At 41.2% G+C, this 23,421-nt stretch overlaps 1 protein-coding gene across 1 annotated transcript in view; it reads right to left on the bottom strand.

The window, feature by feature from the left end:
• The window catches only part of sppl3 (signal peptide peptidase 3), a 176,390-nt gene that overhangs the window by 35,457 nt on the left and 117,512 nt on the right, over positions 1–23,421 (bottom strand). Inside the window, exon 6 of the mRNA XM_072247987.1 lies at positions 21,680–21,792. Within this exon, the coding sequence (XP_072104088.1) occupies positions 21,680–21,792 (113 nt within the window). The remainder of the gene's footprint in view (positions 1–21,679; positions 21,793–23,421) is intronic.

Consider the following 23,421-nt stretch of genomic DNA (forward strand, 5'->3'; position numbering starts at 1 on the left):
CCAAAGTAATAAAATTAACTGCTAGATTTTTTAAAAATGGTTGATACATCTAGAATAATAAGCTCAGCAATTTGCAGAGATTCAAAGGTAATCTTAAAATGTGAGAAATGCACACACATACACACACTTCTCGTGAAAATGTGAAGTGCAATGCAGCGATGTATTTTTAAAAAACAAATGGAATTCAATGCAATAGTGCAATAAATTTTCATCCACACAATATTCCAATGGGATTGTAGCTTAAAGTGGATGAATAAAACAATATCAGGCCAGGTGTTTCCAGAAAGGAGTGTATGTATCACCACTGCTGTTGTACACCCTCTACTGGCCAGTTCACAAATATTTACCATATAAAAACAGTGCACAGTGGTTTATAGGTGAAGTAATTAATTTTTAGTCGTATTGGCTATTAGTGTTCCACTAACAGACAGTTTCCATGTAGTACTGTATATTTTGTCAGTTACGGACTAACAAATATTGTATTATTAGTTCATGTTGCGTATGTGTGGGGGAAAATGGAGGGTTATGGGGTAGTGTGGGTTTAGTACTTTATTTAAAAGGAAGATATGGGTCGGCACAACATCAAGGGCCAAAGGGCCTGTACTGTGCTGTGGTGTTCTAGTGCTGCTTGTATAAGTAATTCAAAGCCCAGAGCAAAAGGAAGAGTAACATCAAAGCCCAACCATAGCCCATGTGTAACAGTTTGAGGATAAAGGGGAAGCCTTTTAGGACCGAGATTAGGAAAAACTTCTTCACACAGAGAGTGGTGAATCTGTGGAATTCTCTGCCACAGGAAACAGTTGAGGCCAGTTCATTGGCTATATTTAAGAGGGAGTTAGATATGGCCCTTGTGGCTACGGGGATCAGGGGGTATGGAGGGAAGGCTGGGGTAGGGTTCTGAGTTGGATGATCAGCCATGATCATAATAAATGGCGGTGCAGGCTCGAAGGGCTGAATGGCCTACTCCTGCACCTATTTTCTATGTTCCTATGTAACCGTAGCAGAACTTGGCAGGACACAAAGAGACACCAATTAAAACACAGCCACAATGTGTGTAACTGATGCTGCAAGTGATACATATGCACTACTCTACTCAATCTTAATAAATGAAAACGTAACCACTAGGTTATGCACTGTGTCATCAGCAAATTCATTATTAACCCAGCAGATCACCAGCGGCAACACACACAAAATGTTAACGGAACTCAGCAGATCGGGCAGCAACTATGGAAAAGTTCAGGCTGTTGAAGGGTCTCAGCCTGAAACGTTGACTGTACTCTCTTCCATAGCTGCTGCCTAGCCTGCTGAGTTCCTTTAGTATTTCGTGTGTGTTGCTTGGATTTCCAGCATCTGCAGGTTTTCTCATGTTTGTGATTAGATTACCAGCGGCTTTGTTCATTATCCTGCTGGTTTTATAGACAAGATGAATTAAGTCTAGCAGCTACTATTATTTCCAGCAAACACTGCTATATGATTTAAAAAGGATACTGAACTGGTTTCCTCCATTACCAGCGAGTTGGGACATAGTACTTTTCTAACTACTTTGTAAACTACAGTCCATAAACGTGGGGCACAACTGGTTCAAGAAAAACCAGAAAAGCTGTGAAAATGGCTGGACAATCTTCAGTAAAATATTATGGAATTGCTATCAACTAAATGATTGCAGTAGTGACAAACTAACAGCATATTACCACTGTGAACAGGTTTATTAATTACCAGTGCTAAAAAAAAAAAAATCAATTTCTAATACTCCCCAATCTACTCAGCTTTAAGTGACACTTAACAGAAAACTAAAGCATTTGTTTTGTTGGTAGAATGTTAAAGATAATCACAATTTTGCCTTCCTCTGGCTTCAGGAAGAATGTTTTGATTAACAGGAAGTATGGCAAACAACCTGTTAGATAAACAGAAACAGACTTTTCAGCAAGGAAGCATTTAATATAAGATGCAAATATACAAATGTACATTGGCTATTACTTCAAAATTTTCCATTCAAAATTAGCTGGTGTGGGGAGGGTATTTTTTTTTATATAAGCGGATCTGTCTGGAAGAAGAGTACCTCAATCAGTATATCTACCAGAAACTGTTTGAGTATGTCAATGCAGATTATTTGTTTACATTTGTCTTCAAGTTTCAGGAAGAACATGTCCCTCATGACACAAATAAAAGTTGAAAATGCCAGAAAGAATCTAAGAGGTTAAGCCACATCCGGGGAAGAGAACCAGAGTTCAGGAGGTGGCCTCCCATTGTTACAATGAAACTCAAATTATACTTGGAGAATAGCACCTAATTTTCCACCTGGGCACATTCTAACCTTCTGAACTCAATACTAAATTCTCTCAACTTCAGGTAACTTTATTTCTCTATTTATATCAATCCATCTATGATATTGGCTCATCTTGTTCTTTGCTTCCTTTTTGTTCCTGTTTTAGATTTCCAGCACCTGTGGTTCTTTAGATTTTCATTTGGTTGAGACAACCTAGAGCTATTTCACTGAAGCCCATTTGACTACTACTTAGAAGAGATGTACAGTATATACACATGCTAATTTAAAACAGTGATTCCCAATGAGGGCAGTTACGTGTCCCAAGGGGACCTTTGCGGAAATAGAAGCTGTGGGGGGGAGGGGTTTTCAAGAATCTTAGCGGGTGGTGTGGTAGGCAGAACCCTAACTGGAGGTACGAGACCTGATCAACCTTTAGTAGAGAGGTACTTTCAAAGAAAAAGACCACGCACTGGAAAACAGGAAGAACCATAGCTCTGCAGGCAGTGAGCACTCGTTGTCACAACTCACCTGAAACTCAGTATTTGCATTCGACCTGGCCAAAAAGACATTATTGGGGAAGCATAAATTAGCAACCAGGGTGCCCAACTGTTCCCCTTGACTCGTGGCATGGAACGAGCTCATGCAACTTAACAGCTGGTAAGTCAAGTACACCCTCTCAACTTCCTCTACAGATCTACGGAAAACAGGCGGTGCAACGACACAGCGCTGGCTGGAACCAAGCAGTGAAACAGAGCCAATCAGTGAACCTGCTGACCCCAAGGATTCCTCTTGAGGTGTCCCAAGCAACCAAAGCTTCTCAAGTGCGGTCAAGAACCATCTTCTGGGGATTATGAGACCTTAAGCGATTGGTCAATCGCGCTAATTTGAATAGTATAAAGGTAGCTTGCCGAACACCACCTCTATCCCAACTAACAATTAGATTCCAATGTAATTTTCGCTGTTGTGAATGCCTTCATCTTTGCCACGCCAGTCCTTTGTGTACCACTACCATTGCTCCATCTGTGTCAACTTGCTGCCGTAGTCAACATCCAAAAGGTATTCCCAGTTTATGTTAATTTTTTATTTTAATGTAGCCCTGTTAATGATGGATAAATATGTATGGCATGATCTCTATGAGTCGGAAGGTGGTGAAGCCCTGAATTCTAATCCTGCTAAGAAACAGAAACTATAGAAAGTGTGTCAACGCAGACACGAGGAAATCTGCAGATGCTGGAAATTCAAGCAACACACACAAAAAATGCTGGTGAACACAACAGGCCAGGCAGCATCTACAGGAAGAGGTATAGTCGACGTTTTGGGACGGGACTCTTCGTCAGGACCTGAAGTATGGTTTTATTCCATTCCCGTCAGATCAGCGATGACCCATGTGTCTAATCTGTACTACTGTATTGTCTAATGATGCCATGAAAACATCAAGATTGCAGGAATACTTCCGCAAAAGACACCATAAAAAGGCCACTTAAGGTATTACTCAGTTCCACACACTGAAAGAAGCATTTAAAAGGCGTTGCACACTCAAGTCATTTTCCAAGAAAGCTAAAAATGACCTTGATAGTGGTCTCATTGCTTCTTATATCATTTCCAAAATGATAGCAAAGTGTGGAAAATCTCATACAATTGGCGAAAGATTAATAATGCCTGCTGTATCAGAAGTGCTCACTACTGTTCTCAAAATGGATATTAGTATTTTAAAATCAATTCTTCTGAGTAATAACTCTGTAGCTGGTCGTATTGACAAAATGAGTGAAGGCACTGAGTATCAGAGCTACAAAAAAAACAGAATTTGGGATTCTGTGTGAGACAACAAGGCATTGCTCATGGCATATGTACTGTTTATCAAAAATGGAGAAGTTTATGACAAGATTCTCTATTGTAAAAAGTAAAAAACAAGTATCAAAGGCGAATCAATCTATGTGACGAGCTCAAAATGTATATTGAAGATAAAAGTATTCTGATTAGGAATATGATTTCTTGAGCAACAGATGGAGCAGCATATGACAGGTCGCCATGCTGATTTAGTGGCATTTATGAAAAAAGAAATTACAGTGACTTTTTTTTTCAAGCATGACTCCTGTAATATTGCTATCTACAAAGCTCATCCATTAAATTTCAGAATATTTTGCTAGTTATGCCAAGATAATGATGAAGAGTTTGAATGCTTGCTTTTTCACACTCATCCACACAGGTTTCCACATCCACATAAAATCGATGATCTAAGAGCAAGGGTGCTGAATCAGAGTAACATTAGGACCGCGTGTATCCTTTGTTTCATGGAATCCTGGTTAACCCCTTCTGTACTGGATGTAGCAATTCGGATTGACGGGTTTACTATACACTGGCAGGATAGATCTATAGTCTCTCAAAAGCAGAGGTGGAGGAGTATGCCTCATGATCAACTCTTCTGGTACACAAATATATCAGTGCTGTCCCCAATTCTGCTCACCAGACTTGGAATATCTAGCAGTAAAGTGTCGTCCTTTTTACCTACCATGGGTCATTTTGGTAGCAGTTTACATTCCACCTCAGGCCAATGTCAAGCAGGCTTGAGATGATCTCAGCAATGGGATCAACAAGCACGAAACAGTGCATCCTAACACCTTCACCATCATTTTGGGAGATTTTAACAAGGCCAGTCTGAAAAAAATTACTAAGCAATTACCATCAACAAATCACTTGCAATACCAGAGGAAACAACACACTGGACCATTGCTACACCACCATCAAGAATGCCTACTGTGTTATTCCACACCCTCACTTTGGGAAGTTTGATCACCTAGCTGTACTTCTACTCCCTGAGTATAGGCAGACTGAAGACTGCAGCACCAGCAGTGAGGATCAAGAAGGTTTGGACAAGGGAAGCACAGGAGCACCTACAGGACTGCTTTGAATCAGTGGACTGGACTGTATTCAGGGATTCATCTTTGAACCTGGATGAGAATGCCGCAGTTGTTACTGACTTCATTAAAATCTGTGTGGATGAGTGTGTGCCCACCAAGACTTACTGTACATTCCCAAACCAAAAGCTGTGGATGAACCAGGAGGTACGTTGTCTGCTGAAGGCTGGATCTGTGGCATTCAAGTCTGGCAACCCAGGCCTGTACGAGAAAACCAGGTATGATTTGCCGAGGGCTATTTCAAGGGCAAAGAGACAATTTCGAACGAGGTTGGAGGCGATATCAGATGCACGGCAACTCTGGCAGGGTCTGCAAGACATTACTTCCTACAAAGTGAGACCCAATAGTATGAATGGCAGTGATGCTTTACTACCAGATGAACTCAACGCCTTCTATGTTCACTTTGAAAGGTTTGAAAGGGAGAACACAACTACAACTGTGAAGATCCGTGCTGCACCTGAGGACCCTGTGATCTCCATCTCAGAGGCCGATGTTAGACTGTCTTTAAAGAGAGCAAACCCTCACAAGGCAGAAGGTCCCGATGGAGTACCTGGTAAGGCTCTGAAAACCTGTGCCAACCAGCCAGCAGGAGTATTCATGAACATTTTCAACCTCTCACTGCTACGTGCAGAAGTTCCCACTTGCTTCAAAAAGGCAACAATTATTCCAGTGCCTATGAAGATAAATGTAGGCTGCCTTAATGACTGTAGCCCGGTAGCACACACATCAACAGTGATGAAATGCTATGGGAGGTTGGTTATGACTAGACTGAACTCTTGCCTCAGCAAGGACCTGGACCCATTGCAATTTGCCTATCACCACAATAGGTCAACGGCAGACGCAATCTCAGTGGCTCTCCACACGGCTTTAGACCACCTAGACTACACAAACACCTACGTGAAGATGCTGTTCATTGACTATAGCTCAGCATTTAATACCATCATTCCCACAATCCTGATTGAGAAGTTGCAGAACCTGGGAGTCTGTACCTCCTTCTTCAATTGGATCCTTGAATTCCTAACTGGGAGACCACAATCTGTGTGGATTGGTGATAACATATCCTCTTCGCTGATGATCAACACTTATCCAGGTGCATAAGGCTGTGGGTACTTAGCATGCCCCTTCCATCGCTGTACTCACTTTATACTTATGACTGAGGATAAGCACAAGTCCAATTTTAAGTTTGCTGATGATACCAGAGTTGTTGGCTGATCAAAAGTGGTGATGAATCAGCATACAAGAGGGAGATTTAAAATCTAGCTGAGTGGTGCCACAACAACCACTATTATTGACTTCAGGAAGAGGAAAATTGTGGTCCAGGAGTCAGTCGTTATGAAGGGATCAGAGGTGGAGGGTATCAGCACCTTTAAATTCCTCAGTGTTATCATTTCAGTGTAATTTTGAAGAAAGCACTGCAGCTCCTCTTCCTGAGAAGCTTGCGAAGATTTAGCCTGACATCTAAAACTCTGAAAAACTTCTATAGATATGTGGTGGAGAATATACTGACTGGCTGCATCACAGCCTAATATGGAAACACCACCAATGCCCTGGATCGGAAAATCCTACAAAAAGTAGTGCATACGGCCAAGTCCATCATGGGTAAAGCCCTGGATATAAAGCCCCAACGCATCCAGCAAACAGTTAACAGTTTGAATAATATTGACAGTGAGCCAGTTAACCAGCATCACCTACTATTAAACCCAGTCCATACTGGCAATGTCTGCATAACCAGAATAAACAGATTAAAAGCAGGAGTGGACCACTCATCCCCTTGAGCCTGTTCCATCACTTAATGAGGTGAACTAATTATAAACACAACTCCACAGTTCTGTCTATCTACAGTAACCTTACAGGAAGGATTACAATCCTGGTTGAACATGAATGACTTGTTGCAAGTATCACCCAAGCTGACCATTCTCTTACAAGGACTGAATTACCATCAAACTTCCAAAGTCTGCAATGTGGATTACTTTCAAGGTAACAAATCAAAATGAAAACTAAGGGATTGAGAGCACCAAAGATAATACAAGGGATATTGATGAGTAATACTCTGAAACTACTTTTGCCTATTGAGTTGAATTGTAGCTATCAGTCACGTCCTTCTGAAACCCTAAACAAAGCATAGGTACAAACATACACATCTTAGGCTCAATGACACAACTATGTCAATAGTGAGAAGAAAAGGAATTATAGTTGCTCTATCATATTTCCTGTATCCAAAACATCTCACTAGCAATGACAGACTGAAAAGCAAATTACTGCAGACAAATCATTGTAGCTATTTAGCATCATATTCTATAAGTGGCAATGATATAAACAAAAATTAATCTGTTGACTGAAGGCGGTATGGTGACCAAAGCAAAGTGAAAGTATACAACTTTCTAGTTTCTATCCATTTCACTAGGTTGCCCAGTTCTCTTCAAATACCTCATTGAAGGTTGAACAACAAATAGGTTGGTTTCACAACACAGTTTACTTCAAAAGATGATCTCATAACTGGCAGCAGTTTTTACTGCTTTAGCATCTATGAATTCCAAACAAAACTGAAGGACCGGAATTTTATCAGCTTTATGATCAGAACAACCATATTAAAACGGGAGCAACTTATGCAAGATATGCAAGCCATACTGAATTTTAATTTGGTGATACTATGTAGATGTGTATAACTGTGCAAGAAACTATTTTCAGCTTATTTTTAAAATGATAGTCTCGAGTCATTCATTCATGGAAATATTATGAGATACTTCACTTTTATTAATAAATCCACATGATAAGTTTATGGAACTTTACATCAAGTACATTATTTAACTTTTTTGTAGTAACATTTCTTCTCTGATAAAAACCGGCCATCTGCCCAACCCCACCCATAATTTTAACTAGCAGTTTTGGCCACAATTTTATGGGGATATCTGCTGAAATCACGTCCGGATGCAAAGCCCGGAATCTTAGCTTCAATGAGGCTCCTTGAGGTTTGTTTTGCAGAGCTGTTCACCACTCTAACTAAAACTACAGGGGAGAATGTATACAACTCATAATTGCAGCTCAGTTCAAGTCTCCATGATTATTAAAGAAGGTTTCTCTGGGAGTGAACAGTGGCAGTCATGGTTAAAACCAACAGATTTGGAACCTAGCCCTATCATTGATGTTGCCTTGACGAGCTGAATGCCAGATAAACAGCAGGATGTAGAAAAATATCATATCAAAATTCCACACTCTATTAACATCTGGCCTTAACCCTCCCAGAGTTGTGAACAGAAACCGGTTGACACAAAATTTGTCTGTACAAAGCTGATTTTTCTGGCATTGAACACATACACTCTGGGGCCTTTGCTTCAAATGAAGACTTTTTTCTGAAAGTAGTAGTAGCATATTATGCTTTGACAGACTATTCTTTTTTTCATTGTTACCAGATGTTTAAGTGGACTGATTTCTTACGCAAAATCCTAGATATTTTGGCAGAGTCAGAAGGAAAAGATATCCTAATATACGTAAATAGATCAATTTAAAAACATCCTTCACAAAAGAAAATATCAGAGTGATTAAAACCTGAATTTTAGCGGAGGATGCTAGCACAAGGGAAATGAATGTAAAAGTCATTAATTCTCTGAGTTTGGTTATCACTTCAAATTTCCTACATCAACCAGTTACACAGTATAATGCTTCAATTTTTTAAACCAAATGGCAATGACAGTTTTATGCACAACAGTAATCACTTCCACAAATTGGCATGATAAATTACCACCTTTAAGGTGTTTTATCTATGGTATTGCATCAGAGCTGTAAAAGGACTGGGATACTAGAACATAATTAGCCAGCCGGTGGCATAGTGCAGTGGTCCCCGACCACCGGGCCGCAAAGCATGTGCTACCGGGCCGTGAGGAAACGATACAAGTCAGCTGCACCTTTCCTCATTCCCTGTCATGCACTGTTGAACTTGAACATAGGGTTGCCAACTGTCCCTGATTTGCCGGGACATCCTGTATATTGGGCTAAATTGGTTTGTCCCATATTTCCCCCGCTAAGGTAGAGTGTTCCTACGAAACCTTTCGTGCCAAAATGGCGTGAAGCGAAGAAGCAATTACCATTAATTTATATGGGAAAAATTTTTGAGCGTTCCCAGACCCAAAAAATAACCTAACAAATCATACCAAATAACACATAAAACCAAAAATAAATAACACCAACATATAGTAAAAGCAGGAATGATATGATAAATACATAGCCTATATAAAGTAGAAATAATGTATGTACAGTATAGTCGGGAAGATGAAGGCAAAACCGATTTGTGGGGAAAAATCGGCACGTACGCACATGCGCACGTCACACGTGCACGCAGGTGCCCGTGCAGGGCTTCATGGTAAAGTGTCCCGGGATTTGACTGCTACTTTTGTCCCTTATTTGGGAGTGAGAAAGTTGGCAACCCTAATAGTAAAGACATGTTGAGGTGGGTTTAACCCTACTTGAACGCCCCCCCCCCCCCCCCCCCCCCACCGGTCAGCCAGTTCGCAAGAATATTGTCAATATTAAACCGGTCCGCGGTGCAATAAAGGTTGGGGACCCCTGGCATAGTGGCATCCGCACCGGACTTCAAGGCGAGTGGTCCCAGGTTCGAATCCGGCCAGCTCCTTGGATGCTTTCCATTTATGCTGTGTTGAACGTCAAGCTAACAACTCTGTCTCATAAAAAACAGCCAGATGCTAAAGAAACAGCAAGGCTGCTACCTGATGCGCCACAAGATGCGAGGGAACAGCAATTAGAACACAATAAAGTATATATTAAATGTTTGCATGTTAGGAGCAATTTTCAAAATATGTCCAACATTCATTGATATATTAACAGCATAGGCATAGCACTGTGACTTTATCAGTCATTTCAAATTTTCACTGGTATGTTAATAAGAAAAACATTTAGAACTGAGTACCTCAACAGGAGTTGTCCTAGATCCAGACAAGGGTGTGGAAGACAATGTATGCATACAACTTCCCTAAGTGCTGCAAGACTTGTTAGAGTTTTGGTTTCAACCAAAGCAGGCTAGAGCACTGCACAAAAACTTTCTGTTATACTTAACAAGCATGAAAACTGAAGCTTAAGTTTAAATGAACCACCCTACTTACATAGTAAAAATGATAGCTAGGAAAGAACAGCAAAGTGACATTTGGGATAATTGGTAACTATAAAATATAATCTATAAACTTACTTTTAAAACTGTCTGAAGGCAAAAGAAAAAAATACAATAGAAAAAGTGAGATTTCGACAATTTAAAAAAATGGAGAGAGCCAAATGAAACTCATTAAAATGATGCAATTTAAGTTTGCTGAGGCTTCCGCTGATCAGGGTCAACCCTGGATGTTGTGTCCTAGCTGTCTAGTTACGCAAGCCAGGGCAGTACGATATGGAGAGCAAGCTGTTGCCCATGTAGCACGCTCCCCCACTCTACACATCAGATGAACCCAAAGGAACTGTAGAGACCGATACAGTTTGGTACCAGCAGCATCGTAGGAGTTGCCAGTCAGCATTGAGCTCAATGTAGGACTGCCTGAGGGTCTCCAGCTCTGGATTTTTCCTTCAGGGTTTACTCCTGAAGCCTTCCTCATGAGTGGATATAGCTGCAAGGCAGCAGAAGTTTGAGATCAGAGTTTTCTTTCTTCTCGGTGAGCTGCCAAGCCCCATCTGCCTGAAGCAACTGGTTTTAAGGCACTAGTAACCCGCCTTTGCCCCTTCTCTTGCCAGTAGAAACGGCTCTGCCAGGCTTAGTAGCTAAGCCACACATGAAAGCCAGGAGCTGGAGTTGTTGTCAGAGGCTACTTGCAGTGCGTGCAACTGGGAGCGTTTAATATAGGTAGTGGGCGCTTATCCACATCACCTCCCTGGCTATAACAACTTCAAGTTCACAGAACTTTTAAGTATCTAAACTAGCTTTATGTGATTCTCTGTTGAAATTGATACTAATCCTTTCTCCTGATTCTTGCCTCCTTGAGGAAATTTCCTCAGGTTTTATTGAGAATCATATGAATGTACTGTAAAAGTGATTAATCTGATTTTTGAGGCAGTAATAGAGGTTGATTGAGGCAATGAAATAATGTCCACAAAGATTTTCAGATAATGCTGCACAAAGTGGATGAAGGGCAAGAAGCAAGGTTGAGGAAGGTGAAGGGAAAAGGGTGCAAGTAGAGAGGTAGTGGTACAGAAAGTAGAGGCCTTTTCCATAGAGGAAGTGACAGCCTTTCCAAGTGTTCAATTAGTTGATGGCCAGTTGCTTCATGAAACTGTGCTTTGCTAGGTTGGTGGATATAGACATCTGGCATAACAGTAGTCATAGAACAGAGCAAGATCTGTCCTGTCTGTTGTGACAGTTACAGTAGCTTCAAGCTCTAATTCCATGTTTTGGAGCCCACCAATTGCCAACAAGATCATGAAGTTCTGTTGTCAGGAAAGCAGAGTTCATTTCCTTCTCCCTTCAAAACAGAAGGTAGGCTGTGCAAGTTTCTGATGTTCCAGGGAATATTAGGTCACATCTACATTGATCAAATGTAGGCATTAATTGCAAGGCATCAGTCTAAATTAATATCTAGAGTAGCTCTTAACAGTCACCTTGAGGTGCTCAGAGCACATCCACAATGTCTTTATTCTTAAGAAATTCATTGAACCTTCAACCTCTGTTTAACTAGTTGACAATCATTCACTGTCGTGGTTTTCCCATTAACCAAATGGTTATTGATACCTATGCAGGATATTAGAACTGCAGATGAGTGTTCATGTAAGGCACACCACCTCAGGTAACTTGATAGAATATACTTGGACCATATTTGGGAATAGGACAAATCCAGAGCATCTCATACAGTGAACAACAAAGGAGGTGGGACAGGAGAAAGCAAGTGAAAGACTATGCCTTCAGCTTTTTGACTGTGCAGTCATAAAAGGATCAACTTACTTTGCATCAGCTAAATATTCGCCCAATTCACCAAATCTCTTCACTTTTCCTCTGTACCATCAATGGCCTGTCACCCAATAAATACTGAATCTCATTTCAACACCTACATTTTTTACTCATTTGCCCTTCAAAATTCTCCAAGGAATGGGCTGAAAAACAGCAAGTAACATTTAAGCTACTATAGTACCAGGTAACAACCATCTACAAAAGACTGAGAGCATCACCTACCTTTGACATTCAATGGCATTAGCATTGAGAAGTCTACCGCACAGCTCCACAAATAGCTGACCACAAACTTAACTGGACCAGTCACATAAATACCATGGCTACAAAAACAGGTAGGATGTTGGGAATTCTGAAACTTGTGACTCACCTCTTGACAACCCAAAGCCATTCTACCATCTACAAGACAAGCCAGAATGATGGCAAAGGCTTCACCTTCTCAGAAGGGTTCAGCGCCAACAATTCTGAAGCAGCTCAACAATATCCAGGACAAGGCAGCTCAGTCTGACTCCTACAACTCTAAATATTAATTCCGCCCACAGTGCATCAATAGCTGCAATATGCACCATCTTCAGTTTCTTGTGTAGGCTAATCTAACCGCACTGTCTGTCCAAACCCGTGACTTCTACCACCAAAGAAGCAGGCACTTGAAAACTCCACCTTCATGTACATTTCTGATAAGCATCATCATCATCACCACCCTGATTTGGTAATATATCACTTCCCCTTCATCACACGATCTAACCCTGAACTCCCTACCCATCATCAGTGTAGCAGTACCTTCATCACAAAGACCGCAGTAACTGAAGGTGACAGCTTACCACCACTTCCTCAATGACAATTTACACATGGACAATAAAAACTGGTCTTAGCAGCAATGCCCATGTCTTGAAATAGTAAGGAAGTGGAACTAAATTAATGATACTAAATACTCCATATTTATTTATACCAGCTTCAAGATCCAAGAATTCCTATTTCTAGCAAATTAAATAGTATCATTAACTTGCGAAGGCACAGCCATTTTGAAGCAGCAATGGAATTTCCAAACATAACTTTCTACCCAAATATATTAGGGAAACTTAAAATCCATTACTTTCACAATGCAATATTCAGACAGACCTAAGAGACTGATACTTCTCCTTTGAAAATACTACAGGTGGCCCCCGTTTTCCGAATGTTCGCTGTACGACACCTCACTGTCAAGCAAGACTTATATTAGTTACCTGTTTTCGCTAACTGAAGGTGTTTTCAGTGTTACGAAAAAAGGCGGCACGCGCCCGAACAGCCAAGCTCCTCCCCTGGAACTGCATTCTAGCCAGCATTGCTTAAACACGTGCTTTATCTCGATTCATTTTGTGCATCCGTTAGCAAGATGAGTTCGAAGGTATTGGAAAAGCCTAAAAGAGCTCGTAAGGGTGTTACACTTGCGTAAAACTAGACATAATTAAGCGTTTCGATCGTGGTGAACGAAGTAAGGACATTGTCCGCGCGTTAAACTTGCCTGCGTCCACCATTCGCACTATTTATACGCAGAGAGAAAGAGTTTTGAAAGCTGCTGATGTTACTGTTGGTTCTGCTCGTAGCAAAGTGGTCTCTCTTAGTCGGCATCCAATAACGGATAAAATGGAAAGTCTACTGCTTGTGTGGACTGATGAGTGTACAAAGCATAGTGTTCCATTAAGTTTTCTTATACTTAAGGAGAAATCAGTCAGTCTTTTTAATAAGCTGAAACAGAAAGCACTGGACGATGGTGATGAAAGTGTTGTGAAAGTGGAATTTAAAGGTAGTCATGGGTGGTTTGATTGGTTTCTGAGGCGAGGGCAGCTTCATAGTTTAAGCAGTGGTCCCCAACCTCCGGGCCGCGGACCGATACATTGCCGCAAAGAATACAGGGATGCAGCGGTAGTTGGAACGCACCCAGCACATCTTTAAGAAAAAAGCCGAAATAGACAAGCTAATTAATTAGGTGCCGCCCGGCACGTAAATGTCGGCCCAGATCAGAGGCGATTGCTGATTGTGTCAGGTGGTTATTCGTATAAGCAAGTGTTTAACTGTGACGAAACTGCAATTTATTGGAGTCTTCCCGATTCCGGCAAGTGAAACTGCACTGTACATACATTATTTCTACTTCATATAGGCTGTGTATTTTTGTGTTATTTGGTATGATTTGGCAGCTTCATAGCTTAAGGGTACTAGAGAGAGTGTCTCTGCTGAGAGTGCTTCCACAAGATTTTTGCTGCAACACTCACAACACGCTGGAGGAACTCAGCAGGTTGGGCAGCATCCATGGAAAAAGATCTGTCGACGTTTCGGGCCGGAACCCTTCGTCAGGACTGTAGGGGGAAGGGGCAGAGGCCCTATAAAGAAGGTGGGGGGAGGGTGGGAAGGAGAAGGCTGGTAGGTTCCAGGTGAGAAACCAGTAAGGGGAGAGATAAAGGGGTGGGGGAAGGGAAGCAGGGAGGTGATAGGCAGGAAAGGTGAAGAAAGAATAGGGGAGAACACAATGGGTAGTAGAAGGAGGCAGAACCAAGTGGGAGGTGGTAGGGAGCAGGGGGAGGGGGCAGAGTGACATAGGGATAGGGGAAAGGGAGGGAATTACGGGAAGTTGCAGAATTCTATGTTCATACCAAGGGGCTGGAGACTACCCAGACGGTATATGAGGTGTTGCTCCTCCAACCTGAGTTTAGCCTTATCATGGCAGTAGAGGAGGCCATGTATGGACATATCTGAATGGGAGTGGGAAGCAGAGTTGAAGTGGGTGGCTACTGAGAGATCCTGTCTGTCTTGGCGGACGGAGGGGAACTTTGATAATAAACTTACTTTGAACTAATGCTAAAGGTAATTTTCAAATGGAAACATTGTCAATATACTGCCTTAGCAGTTTTAGGAATCATTCGAATTTCGGGATTCAAATAACCCATGCTACCATCCGAAAGTTTGCAACCTTGGAATTGCTGACGTGTTAAAAATAAGAGCTGTTATTCTTGATTATGGACAGGCCCAAAAACGCAATGATTTTCTCATGACCCAAGTAAATCCCAATGAATATAATTATCTTGGACGAAGTTAAAAATGGTTCTGAATTAAAATATAAAGTTCAGTGACAGATAGTTGCAAACTACTAGTGGGAAAATGAAATTTAATGCAAAGTGTAAAAGTGACATATTTGAAATAACCACGAGGCAACTTGAATTAAATAGGATAATTTCAAAAGATGTTAGGCGCCGAAATAGAAGGGCCTGAAGCAACTTAGCCAAACCTTTGAAAGGAGTTCAACAATTTGCTAAGGCTGTTGAAATTCTGGATACCTGGCTTAACTAACAGAGAGAGCACAAAAGCAAAGTGCAAACCAATTCAATAGTAACATTCAATCTGAAATTGGATAAATATTTGAAGAAAAGAAATAAAGAGCTGCATAGGTCCCTTGGTACAATATTGAATGTTCATTAAATACCAAGAACAGAAGTTAAACTGATTTTGTCAAACACCATAACACTGTGATAGAACATAGAACACGATGTACAGCACGATGTTGTGCCAACCTTTTAACTCACTCCAAGATCAATATAACCCTTTCCTCCCATGTAGCCCTTCACTTTTCTTTCATCCATGTGGCAATCTAAGAGTCTCTTCAATCTCCCCAATGTCTCTGCCTCTACCACCATCTCTGGCAGTGCATTCCACTTACTTAACACTGTGTAAAAAATCTACTGCTGATACCCACCCCTCCCATATTTTCCTCCAATCACCTTAAAATCATGCCTTCTCATATTAGCCATCTCCACCCTGGAAAAATTTTAAAAATCCAAACAATCTCAAGCTCAGTAGCAAGTCTGACAGGCCAAGCTAATTAATTTAGCACAATTTACCTCAAGCAACGGCTCATGCAATCTCAAGCTCATTTGATGATCTGTATAATTTCTTCCTATTCCTGTTGTAGAGATTAAGGAAGCATTACTTCTCCAAGGTTTCCATTCACTACCTGGAAGCTTTCGTGAACGGATGCTCCCTTAGTCTCTATAATAATCACAGGAGAAATTGGTGATGTGATTCAGTTTTTTTTCCAATTCCCCTTCTGCTGTGAGATATCTACTGCCCAGAATTTGTTTAAATCCCATTGGACACCGAGGAGCATAAAAATAAACATACAGGTAAATGTACCATTGTCAAAGCTCCTTCAGATGAGCTTCTAAGTTGAGACTTTAAAACCCTCCTGGATGTAAAAGTTCTACACCACCACATGATGCTGAAATAATTCCCCGTGATTTAGTCAACATCTATCCTTCTAAGCTGCAGAATCAAAATAAGCACTAAAAAGTACATTTAAATTGCATGTGGTACTTATCATGTACAAATTGGCTAATACATTTCCTTACAAAACAACTACACTTCAAAACTCTAAGTACAGGTGCCCCCCGCTTTTCGAACGTTCGCTTTACAAAACCTCACTGTTACGAAAGACCTACATTAGTACCCTGTTTTCGCTTTCAGAAGGTGTTTTCACTGTTACGAAAAAAAATTCAGCGCGCGATAAAAGGCAGAGCACGCCCCGAGCAGCCGCTCTCCCCCAGATTGGGAACTGCTTTGCTTTAACACGTGCCTGTGAGCAGCCGTTTGCAAGATGAGTTCTATGGTATTGGAAAAGCCTGAAAGAGCTCGTAAGGGTGTTACACTTAGCGTAAAACTAGACATAATTAAGCGTTTTGATCGTGGTGAACGAAGTAAGGACAACGTGAGCTTGGCTTGTGGAAGCTGACGAACATGATGTTGAAGAGGTTTTGGCATCCCATCACCAAGAACTGACAGATGAAGAGCTGATGCAATTGGAAGAAAAAAAGATAACAATCAAAACCGAATGAGTAATGATAAAGTACGGCTTCAGGGTACGTCAGTTTAGGAGATATTTGCAGGATGGTTTGAGTCCTTATTAAAGAACTGTGTGATAGAAAAACGCGCGAGGCTCGGCAGTCAAGCAAGTCTTCCACATCAGCCACAGCAGACGACGAACCTCGACCTTCAACATCGAGGCGGGGCAGTCATAGGAGAAAATGAGCTGCCTGCCCTGATCGATGATGAGATGACACCCCAGTGTCCCACCACCTCAACCCCCAGGCCACGGACAGATACCGATTCGCGGAAAATGCAACAGTAGTCGGGACGCACACAGCACATTTTTAAGAAAAAAGCGGAAATAAACATGCTAATTAATTAGGTGCCACCTAGCACGTAATTGTCGGCCCAGATCAGTGCCGATGCGATCAGCAATCGCCTCTGATCTGCGCCGACATTTACGTGTCGGGCACCACCTAATTAATTAGCATGTTTATTTTGTTTTTTTTTTCTTAAAGATGTGCTGTGTGCCTCCTGGCTATCCCTGCGTGCTTCGCGGCAATGTATCGGTCGGTAGCCCAGAGGGTGGGGGCCACTGCACCACTCAGCCTGCGACGACTCAGTCTAACACACCATCATCAGTGTGCTCGGCGCTGTTTTCCCAATTCCGGTAAGCGATACTACACCGTACATGCATTATTTCTACTCTATATAGGCTGTGTATTTTTACGTGTTATTTGGTAGATTTGGCAGCTTCATAGTTTAAAGGTTACTGGAGAGCGTGTTTATGCCAACAGCGCTTGTGTGAGATTTTCGCTACGGAGATCTGGGCAGGCAATCGTTGTAGAGAAGTATTTCTACTTTATGTAGGCTGTATATTTATCATATCATTCCTGCTTTTACTATACGTTACTGTTATTTTAGGTTTTATGTGTCATTTGGCATGATTTGGTAGGTTATTTTTGGGTCTGCGAACGCTCACAAAATTTTCCCATATAAATAAATGGTAATTCCTTCTTCGCTTTACGACATTTCGGCTTACGAACCGTTTCATAGGAACGCTCTACCTTCGGATGGCGGGGGAAACCTGTACTGTCAAATGCCTTTGAACAACCAAAAGGCCTGAAAGTGTGCCTTCTTTTTGATGAGCTACACCTTCCTCGCTGTGACCAGATGTTTCAAAAGGAAGCACCTGGTTATTTTTCTGGCAGTAAGTCTTAAAATTTTGAGGACTTAGTGCAACAGTGGTGCCCAGTTTTGCTGGTATTCCCAGCATGAAACAATACGGATCCAGAGAGACCCCATGGTGATTTTTCTTTTGGCAGAAAAGGGAAATTATTTTAATTATATCACTTAACTAGTTTTAAGGTTGTAAATGTTTTATTGATTTTAAATATTATAATGCTTTGAATACTTAAAATCGCTGAATGACAAGACATCTAAAACTTGCTTAACTGCTCCATGGCTTAGAAGAACTTTATCTCAGTTCCTGACTTTGCCATCTGCCAAAACCTGTCAGTAGTTTCCAGAGGCTCTCCCAATTCAAGGCTGCTCACCACCTAGTTTAGCCAAATGACTCTAAGCTTGTAGAGAACAAGTGAGATTAGCCCTCTGCATCCAGTCCAGGTGAGTGTGTGAGAGCAGGGTTGGTATTTCTCGATGGTATGGGTTGGATACAAAAAGATCTGTCGCTATAAGCATAATGCTTTACAACGCCAGCAGCCTAAGTTCAGATCCTGTGCAGTTTGTATGTTCTCCCCATGACCATGCGTGTTTCCTCTGGCTGCTCTGGTTTCAACTTTGCCCACCTCCTCCCCCATGCCTCTGTAATTCTCTTTACTCTACTTTAATACTGATACATCTTGACTTTAGCTTCTCACTCTCAAAATGCAGGGCAAATTCCATCATATTATGATCACTATCTCCTAAGGCTTCCTTTGCCTTAAGCTCCCTAATCAAATCTAGTGCATTACACAACACCAAATCCAGAATTATCTTTTCTCTAGCGGGTTCAGCCACAAGCTGCTCTAAAAAGCCATCTCACAGGCATTCTACAATTCCCTCTCTTGGGATCCAGCACCACCCTGATTTTCCCAATATACCTGCATTTTGAAACCACCATGACTTTGTAACATTGCCCTTTTGACATGACCTTTCTATTTTCTATTGTAATTTTCTATTTTCTATTGTAATTTGTAGCCCACCTCCTGGCTACAGTTCGAAGGCCTGTATATAATTCTCATCAGGGTCTTTTTAGCCTTGCAGTTTTTCAACTCTACCCACAAGAATTCTAGATTTTCTGATCCTATGTCATCTCCTTTTATGAACTTAATTTCAATTTTTACGAACTGAATTACCCAACCCCCTCTGCCTAACTGCCTGTCCTTTCGATACAATGTGTATCCTGAGATGTGAAGCCTAATGATGATCTTTCAGCCTTGACTCAGTAATACCTGTCAATCTCTAACAGTGCTACAAGATCATCCACCTTCTGCCTCAAAGTCCGCGAAAAATAGTAGCTTACAGACACACAAGAAAGAATAACATCTATCCCAATTGGTTAGCAAATGAATACAATCCTCATTATCAGCAATATAACCCAAACAAGCTGCTTGAGAGAGAACTTTCTCAGCAGTTAACATAACAAAGAAGCCATTTTATTCTAACATAACAAAGAAACCATTTTATTAGCCTCAGCAGTAACATAAAAGAAGAAACCCGTTACATTTGCACTGTGGTTTCAAATATAACACCTTCCGCCCTGTTTTCATCACCTTTCTAGATTTTGCCCCCATGCCACACTTCCAACTCATCGCACTAACTGAAATTTTATCCTGTCATCCACATGTCCTTCCTTGTCTCACTACACACTACATTTACTACTATACCAACTGACCCATCCTCAGCACTATCACTCCAGTTCCTACCGCCCTGCCAAATTAATTTAAACCCCACCTCCAAAAAGTTCTAACAAATATGCCCGCTAGGATATTGGTCCCTGTCAAGTTCAGATGTAACCTGTCCTTTTTATACAGGTCATACCTTCCCCAGAGAGATCCCAATCATTCAAAAATCTGAAACCCTGCCCCATGTACCAATCCCTCAGCAATTCATTAATCTGCCAGATCATCCTATTCCTACCCTCACTGGTGTGTGGCACAGGCAACAATCCAGATATTACTACCCTTCAGGTCCTGCTTTTCAGCTTTCTCCCTAACTCCCTATATTCTCTCTTCAGGACTTCATCCCTTTTCCTACCTATGTCATTGGTACAAATATGTACCATGACTTAAAACGCTGTTCTGTTTCACTAATGCGCTTTAAAGGAAGGAAATCTGCCATTCCTAATGTGTCTGGCCTTCAAGTGGCCCCAAGATCAACCAATGTAATTGGCTCTTGATTGCCCTCTACAACAGCCTAGTTAAGCAGGTTGAAGTGTAATTGGGGAAAGGCAATAAATGTCAAACCAGCAACATTCTCAACCTATGAATAAGTTGTTTTTAAATCCCTAGATTTGTGCAAGATATTTTTTCAGCCTGTACAATCACATACCATATGAAGAAAAAAAAAATCACATTATTTGCATAAATATAAACAAAAGATTGGTTTTATTTGCCACATGTACATCAAATCATACAGTGAAATGCACTGGTAGCATCAAATCAAATCAGGGAGATTTGTGCTGGGCAGCCCACAAGTGTTTCCAGTGTCAAAATAGCACACTCCCAATTTTCTAACCCTAAGCATACATTTTTGGAACGTGGGAGGAACTCACAAATTCCTTGTAGAAAGTGGCAGGAATCGAATCCTCATCTCACAGCTGCCGCTGTAAAATTTTATTCTAATATTGTAGAAATCTATGCAAATAGTGCAATTGTAGAGTTGAATTTCAATGTCAATAATCTAATTAAGAACACCAAACATGCTGACCAACCACTATTTTCACAGTGACGTCACATTACTGTGAAATAAATTAACATCAGAGGACAGTTTAAGAAATATTTGAATTCTAGGAAGAGTGGGAAACCATAGATTGGGAACATCAACCCTGCAATCGCCAAGAGGAAGGCACTACTACCGAACAACGTTGTGTGAACAGATGGGTGGGGGGGATCATTTAGGGTGTTAGGGTCCTTCTAAAGAGATGCGCATGAGCAATTAAAGTGCATGGTTCAATTTTCCTTGCAGCACATAAAGGAAATTATTACTATTATGCTTCTTTCATGGAAAGATCAGATTTTAGCTGCATAACTGTCAACTAAACACTACCATCAAACAAATTCCTGGGATATAAAATTCTCAGATGCACTAACACTAAAATATTCTTTTCATACAAATCACAATGGTATTGAATTCAAACTGAGTCTGCCACACAAAAATACACTTAGCATGATGAAATAGCTACAGAAAGATAATATGTGATTCACAAATACCTTCGTTTCTTGATAGCCAAGTGCAATACAGCTAATTAGCATTAATCCAAGTCCTTAAGTGAGACTCTTTGACAAATGAGGCTTTTAATATCGCAGGTCTGATATCTTCTATATTCAAGGATTACTCAGTGAGATAGAACCCCTCTCTAATGTAACTTTTTGCAAATATGTTACACTCTGGAAATTCTAATGTCCAGCATAATTCTGCCAGTTCTTACAGTCAATTTAAGAAAAATGCCAAGCTGGTGGAGGACACTGTCATTCACAAAATGGTTACAACAATTCACATTGTTTTACTCACCATCCATTAGTAGCCAGTGCCCCGTTAATACCCAGATAAGCACAAGCATGACTGAAAGAGTAAATGATAGTAGTTCAGCAGCAGTGAATCGTCCACAGCAGCCAAATGAAATTCTGAAAGAACAACAGGAATTATAGTTTGTTGTTTTTACCAGTATAAACATACACAGAACACACTGCTTCCAGTTCCAATGGCAATTGGCAGCAAATGATATTGGTATGAATGCTAGTGTTCTGACATGAAAAAACATGTTTGCTCCATGACAGGTTAAATGAGAAAGAATTTTCACTGTAATCCGTAGGTGCATCAATTGAAGGAATAGAATCAAGGGCTTATTACATATTTACAATTATAAACAAAGCCTCCCTTGCAAAGAACTCCCTCCACCAGATTTAGAATCAGAATATCACCGGCATAAGCCCTGAAAGTTGTTGTTATGTGGCAGCAGTACATTGCAATACATTATAATAAAAACTAAATTACTGTAAGCATATATATATTTTCTAAAAAGATAAATTAAATAATTAGTGCAAAAGAGAAAACAAAAGTAGTAGTGAGGTAGGATTCATGGTTCAATGTCCATTCAAAGATCGGATGGCAGAGGAGAAGAAGTGTGTGCTTTCAGGCTCCTGTACCTCCTCCTTGATGGTAGCAATGAGAAGAGGGGATGTCCTGGGTGATGGGGGTCACAAGGTCACAAGACAAAGGAGCAGAAGTATGCCATTCGGCCCATCGAGTCTGCTCCGCCACTCCATCATAAGCTAAACTATTCTCCCATCTGGCTAAACTATTTTCCCATTCCAATTTCTGGCTTTTTCCCCATATCCCTTGATACATTGACTAATTAGATACCTATTAATCTCCTCCTTAAACACCCTCAATGATCCGGCCTCCACAACTGTATGTGGCAACGAATTCCATAAATCCACGACCCTCTGGCTACAACAATTTCTCCTCATCTCTGTTTTAAACGGGTACCCTCTAATTCTAAGACTGTGGCCTCTTGTCCTGGACTCACCCACCAACGGAAACCGCCTTTCCACACCTACTCTGCCCAACTCTTTCAACATTCGAAATGTTTCTACAGTCCAAGAGCTGACAAACACTTCTCATATGTTAGCCCCTGCATTCCAGGAATCATCCTCGTAAACCTTCTCTGAACTCTCTCCAACATCAGTACATCCCTTCTAAGATAGGGGGCCCAAAACTGCACACAAAACTCCAAATGAGGTCTCACCAGTGCCCCATAGAGCCTCATCAACATCTCCTTCCTCTTATACACTATTCCTCTTGAAATGAATGCCAACACAGCATTTGCTTTCCTTACTGCCCATCCAACCTGGTGGTTAACCTTTAGGGTATCCTGCACGAGGACTCCCAAGTCCCTTTGCACTTCTGATTTTTGAATTTTCTCCCCATCTAAATAATAATCTGCCTGATTATTTCTTCTTCCAAAATGTACAACCATACATTTCTCAACATTGTATCTCATCTGCCATTTTTTTGCCCACTCTCCTAAACTGACCAAGTCTCTCTACAACCTTTCCATTTCTTCAACACTTCCTGTGAATTAGGGATAGGGGAAGGGAGGGGGAGGGAATTACCGGAAGTTGGAGAATTCGATGTTCATACCAAGGGGCTGGAGACTACCCAGACCCATTTCACTCTGTCCCCTCCCCCAGCTGCCTATCACCTCCCTCATGGTTCCGCTTCCTTCTACTACCCATTGTGTTTTCCCCTAT

Source organism: Mobula birostris, chromosome 31 (genome assembly GCF_030028105.1).
Source record: "Mobula birostris isolate sMobBir1 chromosome 31, sMobBir1.hap1, whole genome shotgun sequence".
Lineage (NCBI taxonomy): Eukaryota > Metazoa > Chordata > Chondrichthyes > Myliobatiformes > Myliobatidae > Mobula > Mobula birostris.